Raw genomic sequence first — 17,550 nt, forward strand, 5'->3', positions numbered from 1 at the left:
AAATGGGCCCAGGCTGCCTCCTGAGGAGTGTGAGCTCAGCTGGTTTTTGACTGGGGAAATATAACAAACCTGTAGCTATATAGAAAATATGTCTTCCAAAATCACTTTGTTGCTCAGCTTGTGTTTAAGTACTTCATATTCTGTTGTCAGTCTAAATGCTCCTAATGTGTAGAATATATAAACTATGATGGTCTGTAAAGTCTGAAGAGTGTATTTTAAGCGTCGTCCATAATGTAGCAGTGGAAAATTTCTCCCAGTCCTCAGAAATCTGGAAACAAGAGTTGAGGGGTTCAGTATCACTTCATTTAATTAGAAGGCTGTTCAAAATTTGCTAGATCTGCGTTGCTTTCTTTCCCTTTCCCTGCTGGCCCTGGCTGAGCTCTTCCTGTCTCACACAAGGGCTCGTTCCTTTTCCTCCCTAACAGCGGTGTCTGATTTATCCTACAGGGCTTAAATTAAGAGGAAACTCAGCAGTAGGGGAAGGAGTGATGGATTTGAAAGCAATTCTCAGGCTCTCTTGTGCTGGCTCATTAGGCAACCTTTTTGTTATTATTTTTTAATACAGAGAATGCAGGAAGCCCGATGCAGCAGGAGCTGCAGTGTGCCAAGAGCTGCTGGACCGGGTGCTCCCCTCTGCCCTGGTGATGGGGCCAGGTCCTTGGGTTCTCCAAGGGCAATACTGCCCTGTGCCTGAGGAGCAGCAGCCTTTTGTCTTCCAAGCCCAGATAAAACATCGTCATTGCCACCCAGGCTTTTCTGAGTGAGATCTCAGTGCAAAGCCAGCTTGTTTGCAGCCCTGTGAATTCTCATGGCTGCATTGAGCTCTCTGGAATCACAGCTGAGGGCAGGCTGCATCAAAAATGGCAGTGACCTTGCCGCTCTGGATCTCGGTTACAAACGAGTGGGCTGCCAATTTAATTTGCTAAGTGTGCGCTGCTGCAAACATCCCTGGTTAACTGGGAAAAAGAGAATGTCCGAGGTTACTATATGAACTAATTAATTTCAGTGATTTGTGAGCCCGCATTCCTGTAAGTAAGAACAGTTACACAATTGTGCCTTTTAGAGAACTAAAACGCTTCATTTCTAGGGCAGTTTTGGACTGCATTGCTCCTGGCACATTCTGCTGTCCGCGGGACATGAGCCAAGTGGCTGCATGGCCCCAGGTGAAGCACCTCTGTAGGGGCCAGGTGTGGAGTAAGGTGCCTGCTGTCAGGTAGGGTGGTGCTAATTAGAGCAGGAAGGCTTCTGCTGGCCAGGTAGCATCACTTGGGATATCTGCCCGTGCAGCCTTCCTGTGCTGAGCCTGCAGAATGGGCTGAGAAACATGGCAGTGGTTGGGGGGGACTTGGTTGATGTCTCTGAGTTGCATATGGCTGTTCCTGGCACCAGGAGCTCTTGAAGGAAAGCAGCTTTTCTTGGGCTTCAGTGCTGCTTAAACTTATGCTTTACGGCCTGGAGTAAATGCTCCCAGATTTCTTCAGGGAAAAAAGGCAGTAATAGAACGTGGCATCGCTCACGCTTCTGAGCTAAAATTATAAGTGTAGCCATGCAGCCAAAGAAAAGCCAAAGAAGAAGAATTTTTGAGTCAATTTTTGTCAGTTTTAAAGAGAGCTCTGAAATTAAGCAGGGCTGCAAGCAAAGAGAATAGGAAAAAAATGTTTAGTTTTGTTTTGTTTTTGACGCGGTATTGTCTTAATTCATCCCTGGAGAGACAGAAGGAGCTGCACAGGCAGTGGGGTTACTCAAGGGACCTCACCTGGAAGCCCTTGCCAGGTGTTCACAGGTGCAGCCATTTACTGTGTCCAGTATTCAGGGCTGTAAGGGGAGGCAGTAGCTCTGCTAGTGACGATATTGCGCACCTGGAAGTGAAACTCTGTGTTTATTAATCTCTCAGACAATGATCCTCACAAAAACAAGAAGTAAATAGCCGTGTGTTGATACATCAGGACCCTGGTATGTTTATGTTGCCTGAAATATTAATGCTGTCATGTAGCTTAGCACAGACAGCTCTTTGTTCTGAGGCAAGTCTTTGTCTTCTTGACACTGGGTTTAAGGCGAGTGCCCTAGTTCATACACATTGCTCATCTGTTACGTAAAAGATTTTGTAAGTGTTCTTGATACAAGCATATAACAAGAATTCTGACTGTTGTAGCAGCATGGTGGCTTTGTTTTCTGTCCATTCCGTACTAATAGTGTTTTATTTTGGATTATAGGACAGAAAATTAACAAAAGTAGAGAGACAGAGATTTAAAGAAGAAGCAGAAATGTTGAAAGGTCTACAGCACCCAAACATTGTAAGGTTTTATGACTTCTGGGAATCCTGTGTAAAAGGAAAAAGGTGCATCGTGCTGGTTACCGAACTGATGACCTCTGGAACACTGAAGACGTAAGTACTGTGCTCCTGGCGAGCAGTCTAAGAATAGCTATGGAAATTTTTAGAAAAATCCTACTTTTGCATACTGAAAAAAGGCACCTCGAGATAAAGGATAAAAATGGAGCTGTTCTCTGGTGTCTGTCATTCGTCCCTGTGCTTAGACTGCATGGACTTGACAGGAAGAATTTCAGCCTCTGTCTCCCCTTCCCCGATCTTCTGCTTCACTTATGTAACTGGAAGCAGTTCTCTGCCTTGTTTCATTGTGCGCCTGTGACGTTTCCATTTGTCAGCGTGTGTTTCTGTGATTGCTTCTGCTCTTGTGTTTGTGTGTTTTGTTATCAAAGCCAGAATAGCACTCGAATGGTAGCATCTCCTTTTGAAGCAGGAGATGCTCTAGGTTATCTACTAAACAATATTAATAGCTTTGCTACTGACAATCTTGTTAAGGTTGATATAAAGCAGTTGGCATGAATTCTGGAGCAGATTTTCAGCCCCAATGGGAGCAATGCTCATCACTGAGTATATCCAGTGTGCTGCTCTGCTAATGCATTGGCAGCTTTTATGTTTTTCCAAAATGAACCCTCCCCCTTCTCAATGTTCTAGACATATAGTAAAAATGTAGGTGCATGATACAGAGGCCAAAGTCTTGTGCCTAAAATTGATTTTCAGTATTATTCTGTTCTGGATATATAAAACATATTCTAAATCAGTTCTCTGCATGGAGTGAATTGCTTTGCTATTAGACTTGCAAATATTTGGTTGTATTTGCACCAAAAATGCTTATTATCTTCCTCCCCCCAAATGAATGCTCTAATTCCTCCTTTAAAAAAGATCTCTTCCAATTTGGTGATGTTTCTAAGCTGCTATTATGATATCTAATAAGGGGCTTTTATAAAAAATAAACTTCAGCTGCTAAAGCCCCAAGAATCTTTAATAACACTTTGCTTTCTTTATAACCAGCTTCTCTTCCTGTTTGTTCTGTAGGTATCTGAAGAGATTTAAAGTGATGAAACCAAAAGTCCTGCGTAGTTGGTGCCGGCAAATCCTGAAGGGTCTTCTTTTCTTGCACACGAGAACTCCACCAATAATTCACAGAGACTTAAAATGTGACAATATTTTTATTACTGGACCAACTGGATCTGTGAAAATAGGAGACTTAGGTCTGGCAACCCTCAAGAGAGCTTCGTTTGCCAAAAGTGTAATAGGTAATCAGTCTGTTCTCTATGGCTTCCTTCTGCTGGTGTGATGGTTGTCTTTTTAATTTGTCTGCCCTTCACACTTCACAGTAGTTTTGCTTTTTGCGTGTTGGCTGGTGGTAGAGATTGAAGTGGTTTTGTGGCTGTTCCCTTCATACCATTATGAAAAAGTCCGTCTGGAAGGCCTATCTAGGAAATGTTACCTTGGCCTTCTCTTTCCTTTACAATGGTAAATTTTTAATTGAAATATAGTTTTGCATCCACAAATTCTTCTCTGTTCTCTTCCAAGAGAAGCAGCAACAGTTCCCAACAGCTTGTGCATCTCATCCCCCTGAGAGCAGGCTCAGTGCCTGTTTGGGAGGGAAAAGAGAAGGGATGGGGGATGGAAGCCACATGCTGCCTTGCTGTCTCACCAACAAGGTGGTGCTGAGAAATCTTATGCTTCCAGTGAGTGGGGATAAGTACAGTTGTTTCAGCTGAAGGCATTGGCAGCCTGTCCTCAGAGCAGTGCCCTGCAGAAGGAGGCTTCTTGTCTTTGCAGGGAGGTCACAGGAGAGCTGCCCTGGCTGGAACAGCTTATCCCCAGTCACCGGGCATCAGCAAAATAAATTGCTTCTGCAGAGCTTGTCTATGCCCCAGTGTGATCCTGGCAGAGTTCTACTGAAACAGCTGCAATTTATTAAAAATCAGTAGCTACAAAATTGAAGGAAATTCCCACTAGGGTACACAATAGCTGATTCATGTGGGTACCACGTAGAAATGTATTAGAGCTTGATTTTGCTTGAACTGGGAGGATGTGTTCTGAATGGTGTCAAGGAGGTCATTCCTTTGCAAAAGTGAAATTTAATGCCTTCTGTGTGAAAAACACAAATGGGATATCCTTTCCCTGAGTTCTCAAACTTTTTTTTTTTTTTTTTTTTTTTTACCTTAATCTTTCTCAGCAAATTGGCCTTGTTCAGGTCTGTAGGTGATAGTTCCAGAAAGTTATAAATCCTTGAGGAAGGACGCTGAAAATGAGGGAAGCTACTGTGCCCACAGTCATAATTTGGCTCCTTATGTAAATGGAAATAAGATTTGAGATGACTAGAATTAGCAAACTGCTGGTGACAGCCACTATTCCTAACTATGAAAATGGCATGCTATCTTTAAAGCAGTGGTTGCCGAAGTAATTATAGGGCCTCATACATTTAGGGATTATATTTAGTATGATTTCTGTGCAAGTTTCAGCCTTCACACTTTAAGAACCCAATATTGTTTAAGTTGCCGTAAGATTGATGCTGTGGATATAGGCTTGGCTGCTGTGGGATGCCTTAATGCTGCTGATTTCAGTGAAATCATGTTAGTTTGTTAAGTTGTTCTAGCTTTTACTTTGTAGTAGTGTATTTTTATTTCTTTGTTTTGAGGGGCAGTATTCCTTCCCATAGTTTATTTTGCAGTGTAACAGTTGCTCATGGGCTGGGAATATCAGAAATATCAATATTAGCTTTTGCAAAATGAATTCCTATAACAGCACTGTCAGACCATAGCTGTGTCAAACAAATTCAATGATGGAAAGGGCTGCAGGTTGCTGGCAAGCTATCTGTATTCTTTTTGGCAAAATAACCAAATTCATCTTTTTCACAAGTTGTGCTGCTCCAAGGAAAGAATTAGGGGGATTGCAAATACTGGTGATGCTGGGCCAGCTCCCACCTTTACAGCAGGATAGGAAAAAATGCAGTTCCCCCCTGTCCCAGAGCAGGAAGCTGAGGCTTGGGATTGCAGGCAGGGAAATGGGAAGGCTGAAAAAGAGAAGGCAGGGTGGGGAGGGAATCCCACAGGTGTCAGCCCCAGCATCTGGCTTCCCCGTCCTGCTGCATGTCCCAGAGCTGCGTGCACCCTGCTGTCCTCACTGCTCACCTTCCTAGACGGAGTAGCTCTAAATGGATATTAGTAGCTGCAATTCTACATTATTTTTAATGATGAAGTCAGTGTGGCTGAGGTCCAGGTTTTCCCTTGCTGCATTTGTGCCACCGCTGATGCTTGCCTGACCTTGCGGTGTGTCTCTTCAGGCAGGCCAGCCAGGGCCAAGCCTGTGCTGCAGAGTGCAGCTGAGTAGCTGCTGAGCAGCTTCTCCGTGGTCTGCTTTGTTAGGAGTACTTGCATGTATTCCTTCCCGCCCCTAAGAGTTGGGTGGAAAATGTCATTTTCATGGTGATTTGGAATGGTGTCAAGAATATCATTTGCTTCTTAGACTACTTGCTATCACTTTTTCAGTTGTGCAAGGAACTTTAAATGCTCCATAATTCATGAGATCCACTTCTCTGTCTATGTCTTGCTCATTCTCAAACAATGTAGCATCTCTGGGAAAGGCTCTGACAGCTGTTAACCATTTCAGAGCAGCAGCCACAGCCTTTGTGAAAGCTGGAAGAAAAGGCCTGGGGTCAGAGCTGAACTCAGAGCATGGCTGCTATGCTCTCACGACAGGGATCCAGCTGATTTATGAAGGCTGAAGGAAGGAATGTCCTTAAGGTGAAAGGAGCATCAACAAAAGGAGAGAGTGATGCAGAGTTCTGTGAATGTTACAGCAGTGCCAGAACTGAGGCTTGTTTAGTGAGTTAGGCCCAGCCTACTTTGTGATGCATGCAAAAGCAGTTTCAGAGACAAACCCTAATTTTGAGAGACGTAGTTTATGCTACCATTAGGAAAAAAAAACAACCAACAACTTAAATCAGGTCACCAATCATATATAAATTTGAGAAGTGTTTCTCCTGATGTCTGTTGTTTAATTACAGTTGTGCCAATGGTAGAGGTGTCCTTGCCAAAAAGCAGAGCTGCCAGTGCATGTCAGCTGGCGGAGGGCTCTGGGGAGAGGATGTGGGTGCTGAGGCAGATCCTGCTGTGCTGAAGGCCAGGTTATGGGTCTGGGATTGCTCACCTTCCTTTTGGCAGCCTACTGCTCACTGGAACTGTCTCTCCCGAAGAAAACAACTGTGTTAATCTCCTTCCTTCATCTTTTCTGTACGTGAAAACAAAAATCGCTCTTGACTCCCAAGCATGCACTACTTTAGGAGATAAAGTTCCTGGAATGAATTACCTAAGTGTTAATTTTGCTCTGCCAGACCACACCTTTTTGGGGCAGAGATTTTTTTTTGACAAAGGCTGAGCTGCTCTTGAGTCTGTGTGAAGCGTAGGAGTTACTCTGAGGTTGTTGATGAAACATTTTGCATTCATTCATGTTTTTCTGTATAAGAGAACTTTTGCAGGCATTGTACTTGTCATAACGCTGCAACTTCCCGTTATGAAGCAGTAAGTACAATGTTTCCCTTCATTTATCCAGTTTTATTGGTCTCCTGACACCCTAATCCCTTTTTGAGTAGGACCTTATTCTGCAAGTAGTCTCACTGATCTGTACTATTGAAGCAGGGGTAGAATCATGTTTAATGCTTTGTGCATGACTTCCTAGATGAATTTCTGATACCACTTGCTTTCAAAGTGCTGTCTCATCAGCTCGGTGGTTGCTGCGCATCTCCCTGGAGGAAGAAATGCAAATTTGCATTGACAAAAACAAGACTGAAGCTTCTTGTTTCTTTGGTCCTTTTCACCACCACAGACCTCTATGCGTGTCCCTCTCTTCATCCAGAGGAGGAAACCATTTTGTAGCTTTCAGTGTATTCAGACACCATGCCATATCTCATTTCGGTATTCTCTTTTGAAACTTCAGTATGTTTTCCCCCTCTGTGTATACTACCAGTGAGATCTATGAGTGTGTGTAGACTTTTGCTTTCTTCCCTGGAGGATGCTTGAGCTTATTCTAGTTACTTCCCTGTTTTGAAATAATCTCGCATGCCCCCTTGCACAGTTGCAATGGACACATTTCTGTAGGCAGAACAAGACTGTGATGGAAACCTTTCAGACTTCATGAATAATTTACCATCTTTTTTGTGTAGGTACACCAGAATTTATGGCCCCAGAAATGTATGAGGAACACTACGATGAATCTGTTGATGTCTATGCGTTTGGAATGTGCATGTTGGAAATGGCTACCTCAGAATACCCCTACTCAGAATGCCAGAATGCTGCTCAAATTTACCGGAAAGTAACCTGTGTGAGTAAACTTCCTTAATTTCAGTTACGTCTGTAATTTGGAATTTGCTGATCAGAAAATTTGAAAGCGTAGTGCAGTGTGAGATGTCATTGCTGTCCTATGTGTGCAGTTTGTTGTAGAAATGGAGGTGTCTTAGTCCTGAGATGCAGAAACTGCTGCAGGCTTTTTCAAAGAGCTTGCAGTTGTGTGTTGAATTGTGTTTGCCTGCACTGCAGTTGCATGTGGTATTTTCAGTAATCTTTGCCCATTTTGTCTCACTCAGCCGAAGGTGTGCGAGACCTGGGGAAAACGAGCAGGGAAGAACCTCTGCTGTTGTCTTGTTTCCTGTAGAGGGGTTGTCAGAATTGATCAAGTTTCCCACCAAGCCAACAAAGCCCTAACTTTTAGATCGGAGACTAAATATTTATGTGGCGTAGGATGTTTGATTCAGATTTCCAGCGTAGATTCTTGCACCTTGTATGTGTAATAAATTATCTGAAAATATAAAAGGGAAAATATGGCAATGTTTAGTTTGGGAACGAGCCAGAGGAGCTTTATGTCTGAGCTTATCTGTTCTGCAAGCTCTGTTAATTCCCAGACTGGAACCATGGAAATGGGTTTGCTGCATTTGCAGGTGAAATCGGGGCATAGAAGAAGCCAATCTAAAATGATTTCTATCCTGAAAAAAAAAGTATCCTTCCCAGCACCCTCACCTCCATGTGACAAATATATTTGTCTGCATGAGCTGCACTGTGAATGCCTGAAAAATCTGAGTTTGGAAGATGCTGTCAGCTTGAAAATCAGTGGAGGAATCACTGACTGCAGAGAAAAGGGACTTGCCAAATGCTTTGGCAGCGGTGGTTATCTTCTGCTCTGCTTGGATAAGTAAAAACAAGAATATGGGAGTTTCTGCCCCATAGGTTATGCTAAACAGTCTGGTTTGTCAAAGGCTTTTCCAGGTACTTCTTTCCATCCAGTTTCTACAAAAGGACACAATGAGCTATGTGCCTTTGCCCTTGTGCATTCCCATCACCAAAAGATGCAGACTGCACACTCAGGATGTGGAGAACAGTTCTCTGAAGTAGGCTAGGCTACAATTTGCAAAAATAGCTACAGTTCAGGTGGTTATAATATTTTTCACCTATAAGGTAGAAGGACTGGTTAGACTTAAAGTATGGTAGATGTAGTGAGTGAACCCATCTCAGCCAGAAGCACGGTCCTAAATTAGTGTTTCTCTTTTTCCACTGCTTGCAGAGAGCAAAAATCTTCACAAATGAAAAATAAAAACTGGTCAATTTTGAAATGCATTTGATTCCACTTGCCTTCTCCATTTAGTTTAGTGGATCATGCTAGTACAGATAAAGTCTGATAAAGTACTGTGGTTGGCTAAAATTGCCTGAGCTCAAGATTGCAGTTTCTGACTTAGTGAATGATAGTCTCTCGCACAGGTTATAGAGATGCTTTCATCAATACCCATACATTTGCATGTGCCAGATGATGTGCATTTTAATGTTCTTAGGTATATTTTGTGCTCAAATCACTGAGAACCAGTCTGCCAAGAGGTCACAGAATTGTAAGGATTGGATGGACCTCTGGAGATCATGTAGTCCAACCCCTCTGCTAAAGCAGATTCCCTACAGCAGGCTGTACAGGAAAGCTTCCAGATGGGTTTTTAATGTCTCTGGAGAAGGAGCCTGCACAGCCTCTCCATGTAGCCTGTTCCAGTGCTTCATTACTCTTGAAGAAAAGAAGTTTTTCCTCATGTTCAGATGGGACTTCCTGTGTTCCAGTTTGTGCCCATTGTTCCTTGTCCTATTGCTGGGCACCACCAAAGTGAGCCTGATCCAGTGCACTTGGCTCCTGCCTTGTAGATACTTATAAGCACTGTGATAAGATCCCTCTCAGCCTTCTCTTCTGCAGGCTGAACAGCCCCAGATTTCTCAGCCTTTCCTCATATGGGAGATGCCCTCCACTGGACACTCTCAGCAGTTCCCTGTCTTTCTTGAACTGAGCAGCCCAGAGCTGGACCCAGTACTCCAGATGGGGCCTCACCAGGGCAGAGTAGATGGGGAGGATCATCTTCCTCGACCTGCTGGCCATGGTCTTTTTAATGCACCCCAGGATACCACTGGCCTTCTTGGATACAAGGGCAGATTGCTGGTTCATGGTCAACCTATTGTCCATTGGAACGTTAGGTCTTTCTCTGCAGAACTCCTGTCCAGTAGGTCAGCCCCTAATCTGTACTATGCATGTGGTTGTTCCTCCCCAGGTGCAGGACTCTGCATTTGCCTTTGATGAACCTCACAAGTTTCCTCTTCTCAGCTCTCAGCCTATCCAAGTCTTGCTGAGTGGCAGCACAGCCTTCTGGTGTGTCAGCCACTCCTCTCAGCTTTGTGTTGCCAGCAAACTTCCCGAGGGTGCGTTCTGTCCCTTCATCCAGGTCACTGATGAAGATGTCAATCAAGACCGAATCTGGTGCTCTTGTTGTGGATTGCTGTGCTAACCAGCTGTGATATTACTAACCCTGATGGGAGAGGGAGGATGCAAATGATTCAGGAGTCTGTTTAAAAGTTTAAGTCACTATCACAAGAAACAGGAGGGTGTCCCTGCTGGAAATGAAAGAGATGTCACGATGTGCTGAAAGCAGAAAGATGCATCTGAAGAGTGAAACAGCTTTATCTCATTTCTATGTAAATTGTTGCAAGCTGACATTTGTATCTTGGCAAAGCTGAATCTTTCCCAATGGACTGCGGCCCTGATTTTGGCTACTTTAATCCTTCTTAGAGTGCTGATTTCAACCCACTGCTACTCAGAGAGGGAAGTGAAAAATACATCAGAAGCTGTTCTGCAGTGCAGTTAACTTCATTGCTAGCTCCTGCACTAATGGCTGGGCCACCCCTGTAGGGAAGGGAATGAGGAAAAGATGGGTCATCAGGTTTGCTGACTGCAAGCCCCGCTGCTCTGCAGTATGAGCTGGCTGGAAATGAGTGCTACATATTTTCAAAGAAGTGGAATACAGCTGATGTTTGGTGCAGTCACTTGCCTGAATCCTTATGAGGATAGCTGCTTGTATTGCATTTCTGTTCTGCTCCCTCCTCCCCTACAAGGAAAAGTTTGTTTTGTTGGCACCGTGGCTTGTTGGCTTAATTTAGGTATGTGGTCCTTTAGTATCTGCTCTAAATGCCATCTTTGTGTATATCTGAGGAAAGATCTCCCTATGCTTTGGTGCTTCACGTGATGACGGTAGAACAGTATTCTGGCTTTAGGTCATGGGGGCCTCATCTCCTGAATGTAGCAGTGGGTGCATTTTTGGACTGATCAATCTAGTGATGGTTTTTCTGAGGAGAGTTTGGTGTGTTACCTGCTGCAGTGGGCAGAGGTTTATGTGAGCAGCATGCCAAATTTGTTAGCAGTTGGCTCACGGTAAGCTCACCTGTGCATGGACATAAAGGATTAGAGCCACAAACAATATAGGTGTCTTCTGTTGCTCCACATTCTTAGAAAAGCTTTGTGTACAACTCTTAGCCATCTGGAATATTGCTGATTAAGGCTTCATAAGCCTCATTTATCAAAACAATATCCAAGATGGTAAAGAGTAAGTATTAATCAGAGGATTATTAACTAGACACTACATTTCAATTTGCAGACCTAAGTAGTCATTTTTAAACTCTGACGAAAGTCTGAGCCAACTCATTTTCTGTGGCAATAGCCTTTACACAGCAGAGCTATATGTAAGTTATAACTTTGTAAGAGTGGTCTTATTCTTGCAACTTAAGAGAGAGAAAATGTTTGTTGTGGATAAGTTTTAAAAGGTCACTTTGCTCATAAGAGAGGTGTTTTAGATCTGACTAATAGGACAAAGCAGCACGCATTGGGTGCAGACACTGGTACTGCTCTTTTCTGCTGAGCTCAAGCAAGAGCAACTGGAGCAGAGGCCTCAGGATTCCTTTGGTGGACAAAATGACATTGCTGCCATTACAAGGAAAGAGTTAACCTCTCCCTGTGGAGAGGAAAATGCCCTGTCACATGCCATGAGCTGCATGGACTGTCAGATATGGAGGAGGAGCAGGGGGAGGACCTCTGAGGCAAGGGTGCGAGAGGAGCAGCAGAGCCCCACAGAAGGTCCTTGGTCCCAGAGGGAGCAGCTCCTGGGGGCTCAGCAGCTTCTGCCAGAAGCTGTGCCTGCAGAAGAGCTGGCGGCAGACGGGGACCCCGCTTGGAGCCATGTGAGTCAGCCACAGCTCGCTGCTGGGCCTGGGGGACACTGCCTCTGTGCTCAGATGCAGAAACCTGGGTGTGGGGAGCATGCTGTGCCTGTGGCCTGAGCTGTCACACAGCAGTTGGCTCTGCCCACTCTGCTGGGCTGGGGACCACCTGAAGGGAGAATTGTACAAGCACTTCTCATGGGGTAGCCATTGTCATTCTGTACCCATTACTGGCATTGATATAGAAGGAGAGCATAGATGAAAATTGAGAGACTGAATTACACAGTTTTATTCCCAGGACTACCCAAAGTTTGAGCTTCTCACTAAGGCAGAAGGGGTTGCTGAGATTCTCACGTGGGCAGGATCAGCAGTGGAGTGCTTCAGAATGCTGCGTGTATTACAGCCCCTCAGTGGGAGATGTACTTTGTTTTTGATTGAATTTCTTTGCACCAGGAATGTAAACGTTATTCTTTCTGTTAAACCGAGACTGAACAGTAAACATTTTTTACGTTTGTTTCTTGATGCTTTTCTTTCTAGAATATAAAATACAATAACTCTGTTCCTGCCTTGGGCTGAGTGTCACAGTGGTGTCATCCGACATCCAGGAAGAAAACTCTCTAACATACTGATCCCTATTTCTAAACCAGCCTATCTCAATGGCAACCACCAGTGGTGCTGATGGCATTGCTTGCTGATAGTAGAATCATGCAGGTGATTGCTTGCAACAAAAGTGCAGTAACTCCTTTGTTCTTCTGCCTGTTCCAACCTGACTTGGATTGCACTGGGACACACATTCCCTCCGCATCCCACACTTAGTACATCAGCTCGGATTTGCAACCACTTGCACTCCGCATCCTAACGCTGCATCAAATCTGTGTACGCTAATAGGTTGCAAGGGACATCTGAAGTCATAGCTTTTATAAAGTCACATGCGTTGGTAACCCATATTGATACAGGGAACAGATACCTTTTGTAAACATTACTATTGTAAGATATTAAACATTACAAGTATTTATATTGAAAGATCATTATACTTCTTAATTTGCTCACCTTTTATGCTCCCTGCCTGTAGATTCATAGTTCAATCGCTGCTTTAATTTTCCCCTCTTATTTGTATATGTGCAACTGAAAGTATATAATAGTCCAGGGTGATGTGACAATCGCTTCCAAGCTGATTCCCAAGCGTACAGAGGGGCTTGTTGCTGTGCTCGAGCAGGCGTGGTTGTTACAGCCATTCCCTCCACCCATACAGCCAGAGATCTGCTGTGTAAACGAACATGCTTAAATTATCTCCTTCTTCTGGTCCTCTCCTGATGATTTCTTATGTGTTTTGTCACATCCTAAATAACAGCCAGTGGAACTAAAATTTGTTTGAGTCTGCAATGAGAAGCGGGAATTGCAGTTAAAGATCTTGTACTCATTAGGTCTTACTGCAGCACTGCACCCAACAAAGTAAATGAGGCAAGAGATAATAAATGCAAAACTTTTGTTGGCTGATTTCAGTTACGTGTGGTAGGAGGATATATGTAACGTGTTTTTCAAGCAACAGGTCAAGGCCATGTTTACTACAGTTAATTTTGAAGAGATTTCCTGGTCAGCATATTTGCAGTGACCTTCATTCTGATGCCATAATCTCATTTTTCATGCATAACTTGATGGTTTTTCTTAGTCAGATTATTTTTTTTGCGTGTTTAATCATTCTGTCAAGAGATTTATATGTAGACAATGGGCATATTTAGTGATGAAACATCAGAGCCTGTGACCTTCCCATGAGGCTCCAGACCAATGTTTTTTTACTGATGCCCTGCAGAATTCACTGTGGGCCAATTGTGTTTGCTAGGGGGTCGTGGCTACCTTGTTGGGTTTAGCTGCATAAACTCACCCTTGAAAACAACCCAAATGCCTATAGTGTTCTGTCTAGCTCGTTAAATGTTCATATTCTTTCCTTTTTAAATGTATCAAATGTTTTCTCTGCATTTGTAGGTTACATATTGCTTATACACATGAGGTAAATTCCTATCAGACAGTGTTATGAACATCACTGAATTGTGTATTCCAGATACTTTCTTAGATCTGCAATTAATCTGCTTAGATTATCCTTAGACTTGGTATGTTTTATTTCTTTTTTGTATTTAAACAACTTGTATGAAATTCTCCATATCCATCTTATGTCAGTTAATTAGCCCTCCATTTCAGAAGTATGGATGTTGAGTTTACTTCTGTTTGAGACAGTTGTGCAGTTTTCTTAGCTAGTATATTTTGAATTTTGGTGCCATGTTTCCTTGGGAATGCTCAGGGGAGACAGATGGCTTTTGAATAAATGAATGAGATGGATCCTTTGATTTCAACTAGAAACCTGTGTTTCACACCAACCCCCTCCGTTGTTGGGAGGCTTGTAAGCATTAGGGCACAGTGCTGCAGGGAGGATTTTCAGCATTACAATGAGATGGCCTTGGAGATTTTAATGAAGAGTAAGGAGCTAAAGCATCCTGTAACATATGGGCATTGAGAAAACGCCTTGGAAAAGCAGTTTTGTGCAGTACTTCACTGTGCATCTTATGTCCTCGTTTGTTTTAATCATTTATTTGTAGCAGATTCAAAAGAAGTGGAAAGTTTAATGGTATTTGTAGGAAGGAAAGGGATTTGTAAGGTAAAAAATCAGGGTCAGTCATCACAGGTCTGTCAAAAGAACGTTTTGAGACAAACCTAATTCCTAGCTGCCCAACACATCCTGCCCTGCTCCATCCTAGCCGTGTCGGAGTTCATCAGACCACTTAAATGGAGGGATGTTTGTGGATTCTGGACAATTAAGCCAAGAGGTATACAGTGACCTGCCTTATACTGTTCCTGCCTCTCATAAGCTCAAGTTGTGCCAAAACACCCATGAGGCACACTTCCATTTTAAAAAGCAATTGGCAGGCTTCTGTGAGCACACATCTAGGAGCAGTGTGTTTCTCCAGAGGGTTGAAAGCTCCTCAGGTGCTGTGGTGGAAGCTGTCTCTGCCTCTTAGTTATAATGCTTTCTTTTTTTCTTTTCCTGCAGTTAAATTGATACCTTTGTACATTTGGGGGATGTCTTTCAGTGAACATGGAGCTCTAGTACGTTATAATGGTTATTATCCATTCTTCCTGATAAGTGTCATTAACATAAGAAATAGATGGTTTCCTGTAGCAAACTGGAGCATCTGAAAATAGGTTGAGATTTGTCCTTTGCAAAGATTGCGTTAACGTCCTCCCCCTCTGAGAAGATCACCTCCTAGAGCTTTACCTGTTCTTTTGGTGGTTCTGTTTTCTTCCATTTCTAATTCAGACACTGAAGCTCTTTTGGGAAACAATCTTGGTGCACTGTGGTGCACTCTTGTTTTAGGCAAGTCTGGGCTTTAGTCAACAAGGCTCTCATTTTGGTGCACTTTACATACATACAAAAAACTGAAGCCTCATCTTGTAAGCAAATTTGAGTTTGCTTAATCCAGTGGTTCTTTTTAGCTGGTCAGTCAGTCTTCTCAGGATAGTTTCTTATGGCACCACCTCTGTGGCTCGGCAGAAGCAGGAAGCAGAGCCTGCAGCTGTTCTGTGAGGCTTTCAAAATTCATGAATTACATATTTTACTCTTCTGAACCTTAAGGTGTAAAGGTAAAGATTGACCTGAAGTTAAGATGAATTGATTTTAAACTCAAATCTAAGGCTGAAGTGGCAACAGAATGCCAATACAGAGGTAAAAGTAAAATCTGATGTTCGAATATTCAGAAATACCCAGGGAAATACCAGCCCTCACCAAAATTCATCCATGACATTTCTTCAAGACCAAATTCAGTAAGGGCTGATCCTTTTAAATAAAGACAGGGATAGGTGAGCCCTTCTCAGGGCTTCAGGCCTCTTTGCCTGCTGCTGTACAATCACAGCTACTGTCCTTTCAGGGTGAAACTTTAAAAGGGTTTGAATGGAGTTCAATGTCTAAATCCCATTCAGTCATGTGCCTAATTGGATTTTGTCTTTATTAAGATAAAGGAAATCATGTTTCCTTGTTGTTTTTTTTTTTTCCCTGCTTATTGACTTCACTGCAAGTAATAGTCCTTAAGTAATAGGGTCTAACTGCAAAACCTAGTTCAAAATTCATGTCTGAACTATTGTCCATACATACCTTGATTTAGTGGATGTATATGAGATTTTCAAATATGAGTTTTTGCTTCCAATTTAAGCTGAACATCAGAAATAAAAAGGATAACTTTTAGTGTTAGCACTGTTACTCTCTGTAAGTGAATGTGGAGATGAGAAGTATTCACAGTAAATGACTACTTCTGCTGAAGGGAATGGAGGTGAGTTGCATGTTACCGAAGGTGGGTGTCTGGTAGTTCCTCTGCCTGGGCAGCAGCACAGAGGGGTGGCTGCTGTTTTCTGGAGTGAGCCTCCCTTCTTCCCTGTCCACAACCTCACATCAGGAAACATCAGCCTGAGCTTTGAAAACGCGCAGCTAGACATGTCCATTAACTTCCCAGGTCTCCTTGCTAATTATTTTTACAGTACATTTTGATTGTACGTGCAGAGATGACATGATATATAAGCTGCTATTTAGTTTGAGTACTTGCACGCTGCTTCTCCTGCAGTCTCTCTTTATGTTGGTAAGATGTGTGTTTTTGTAATTCAGAGGCTCAATACCTTGAGGAGGATCTTGCTGAGTGAAGGTATTTGTCCTGAAATATTAGAGAGTAGAGAAAAATGACCTTTGACTACCCTACAAGTAGATGTGTTTCTTCTAATCCTCTCTGTCTTCTTAAAACAGCCCCACCTAACCTGAAAGAAATACAAATTGTTCCTCTTACATCTACATAGAGCCAAATCTCCCTACATGGGGAATGTAGTTCTGCTTCTGTAAGCTTTCTTCTGTGACAAAACAGTTGGCTTTTTTCCTTGAAACAACGCGCTCATAGGCTAACACTTCCAAATCTAGAAGTGAGCCATATTCCCAGGAAAAAAGAAATTAGCTTTTGATGGAAATGCAACTTAGTTTCTTCATAGGTTATGCCTGTCCTTCCATTTGTTTCCAGTAAGATTCAGACAACATACTTAGGAAATGCAAGAGCAGCATAGGACTGTTGGGCATGCTCTCCCTCTAACCTGCTTTGTTTCAGATTGTTTTGAGGGGGGGGAAAGGAGCAATTGAGAGTACTGGGGGATGTAGAAAAACAAGAGGTTTATGGGAAACAGAAATCTGGATTTCTGCATGGGTCTTTGAAAGTATTTTCAACTCATTCTTGAAACTGCTTATCTGAAGAAAAATGCAATTACTCTTCTTTAATTTTTTAGTTGTTTGAGTATTAAGTCTGTTTCTTGAGTAATGACCTCAGAGTCCACAGGATGCAAAAGTAAGGTCTGCAGTTGTTTGTAAAGAAAAAGGACATGTGTGTGATGTAAGACTGAGTAACGTACAAGCCAATGTGTTAAAAATGCAGTGATACTAAATTAAAACTATCTTCTTCAAAGTAGCTGAATTGACTACACAGTATATAAAAGCACCCTTACTTAAGAGATAGAACGTATATATATATTTTTTCAAACTGAATTGTTTTCCTCTATTGTTTTAGGGTATAAAGCCAGCAAGCTTTGAGAAAGTTACAGATCCTGAAATTAAGGAGATAATTGGGGAGTGCATTTGCAAAAATAAGGAAGAAAGGTCTGTATCACATAGTCAAGTCTTGTTTAATTAATGTATAT

General features: G+C 42.7%; 1 protein-coding gene across 10 annotated transcripts in view; it reads left to right on the forward strand.

Annotated features, from left to right (window-relative positions):
• Positions 1-17,550, forward strand: part of WNK2 (WNK lysine deficient protein kinase 2) — a 105,541-nt gene that overhangs the window by 32,521 nt on the left and 55,470 nt on the right. For all 10 annotated transcript variants that reach the window (XM_042880105.1, XM_042880102.1, XM_042880100.1 and 7 more), the window contains exons 2-5: positions 2,214-2,386; positions 3,359-3,579; positions 7,497-7,654; positions 17,421-17,509. In XM_042880105.1, the coding sequence (XP_042736039.1) occupies positions 2,214-2,386; positions 3,359-3,579; positions 7,497-7,654; positions 17,421-17,509 (641 nt within the window). The remainder of the gene's footprint in view (positions 1-2,213; positions 2,387-3,358; positions 3,580-7,496; positions 7,655-17,420; positions 17,510-17,550) is intronic.

The sequence above is a fragment of the Lagopus leucura genome, unplaced genomic scaffold, assembly GCF_019238085.1.
Source record: "Lagopus leucura isolate 7727_CA_CO unplaced genomic scaffold, USGS_WTPT01 Super-Scaffold_100026, whole genome shotgun sequence".
Taxonomy (NCBI): Eukaryota; Metazoa; Chordata; class Aves; order Galliformes; family Phasianidae; genus Lagopus; species Lagopus leucura.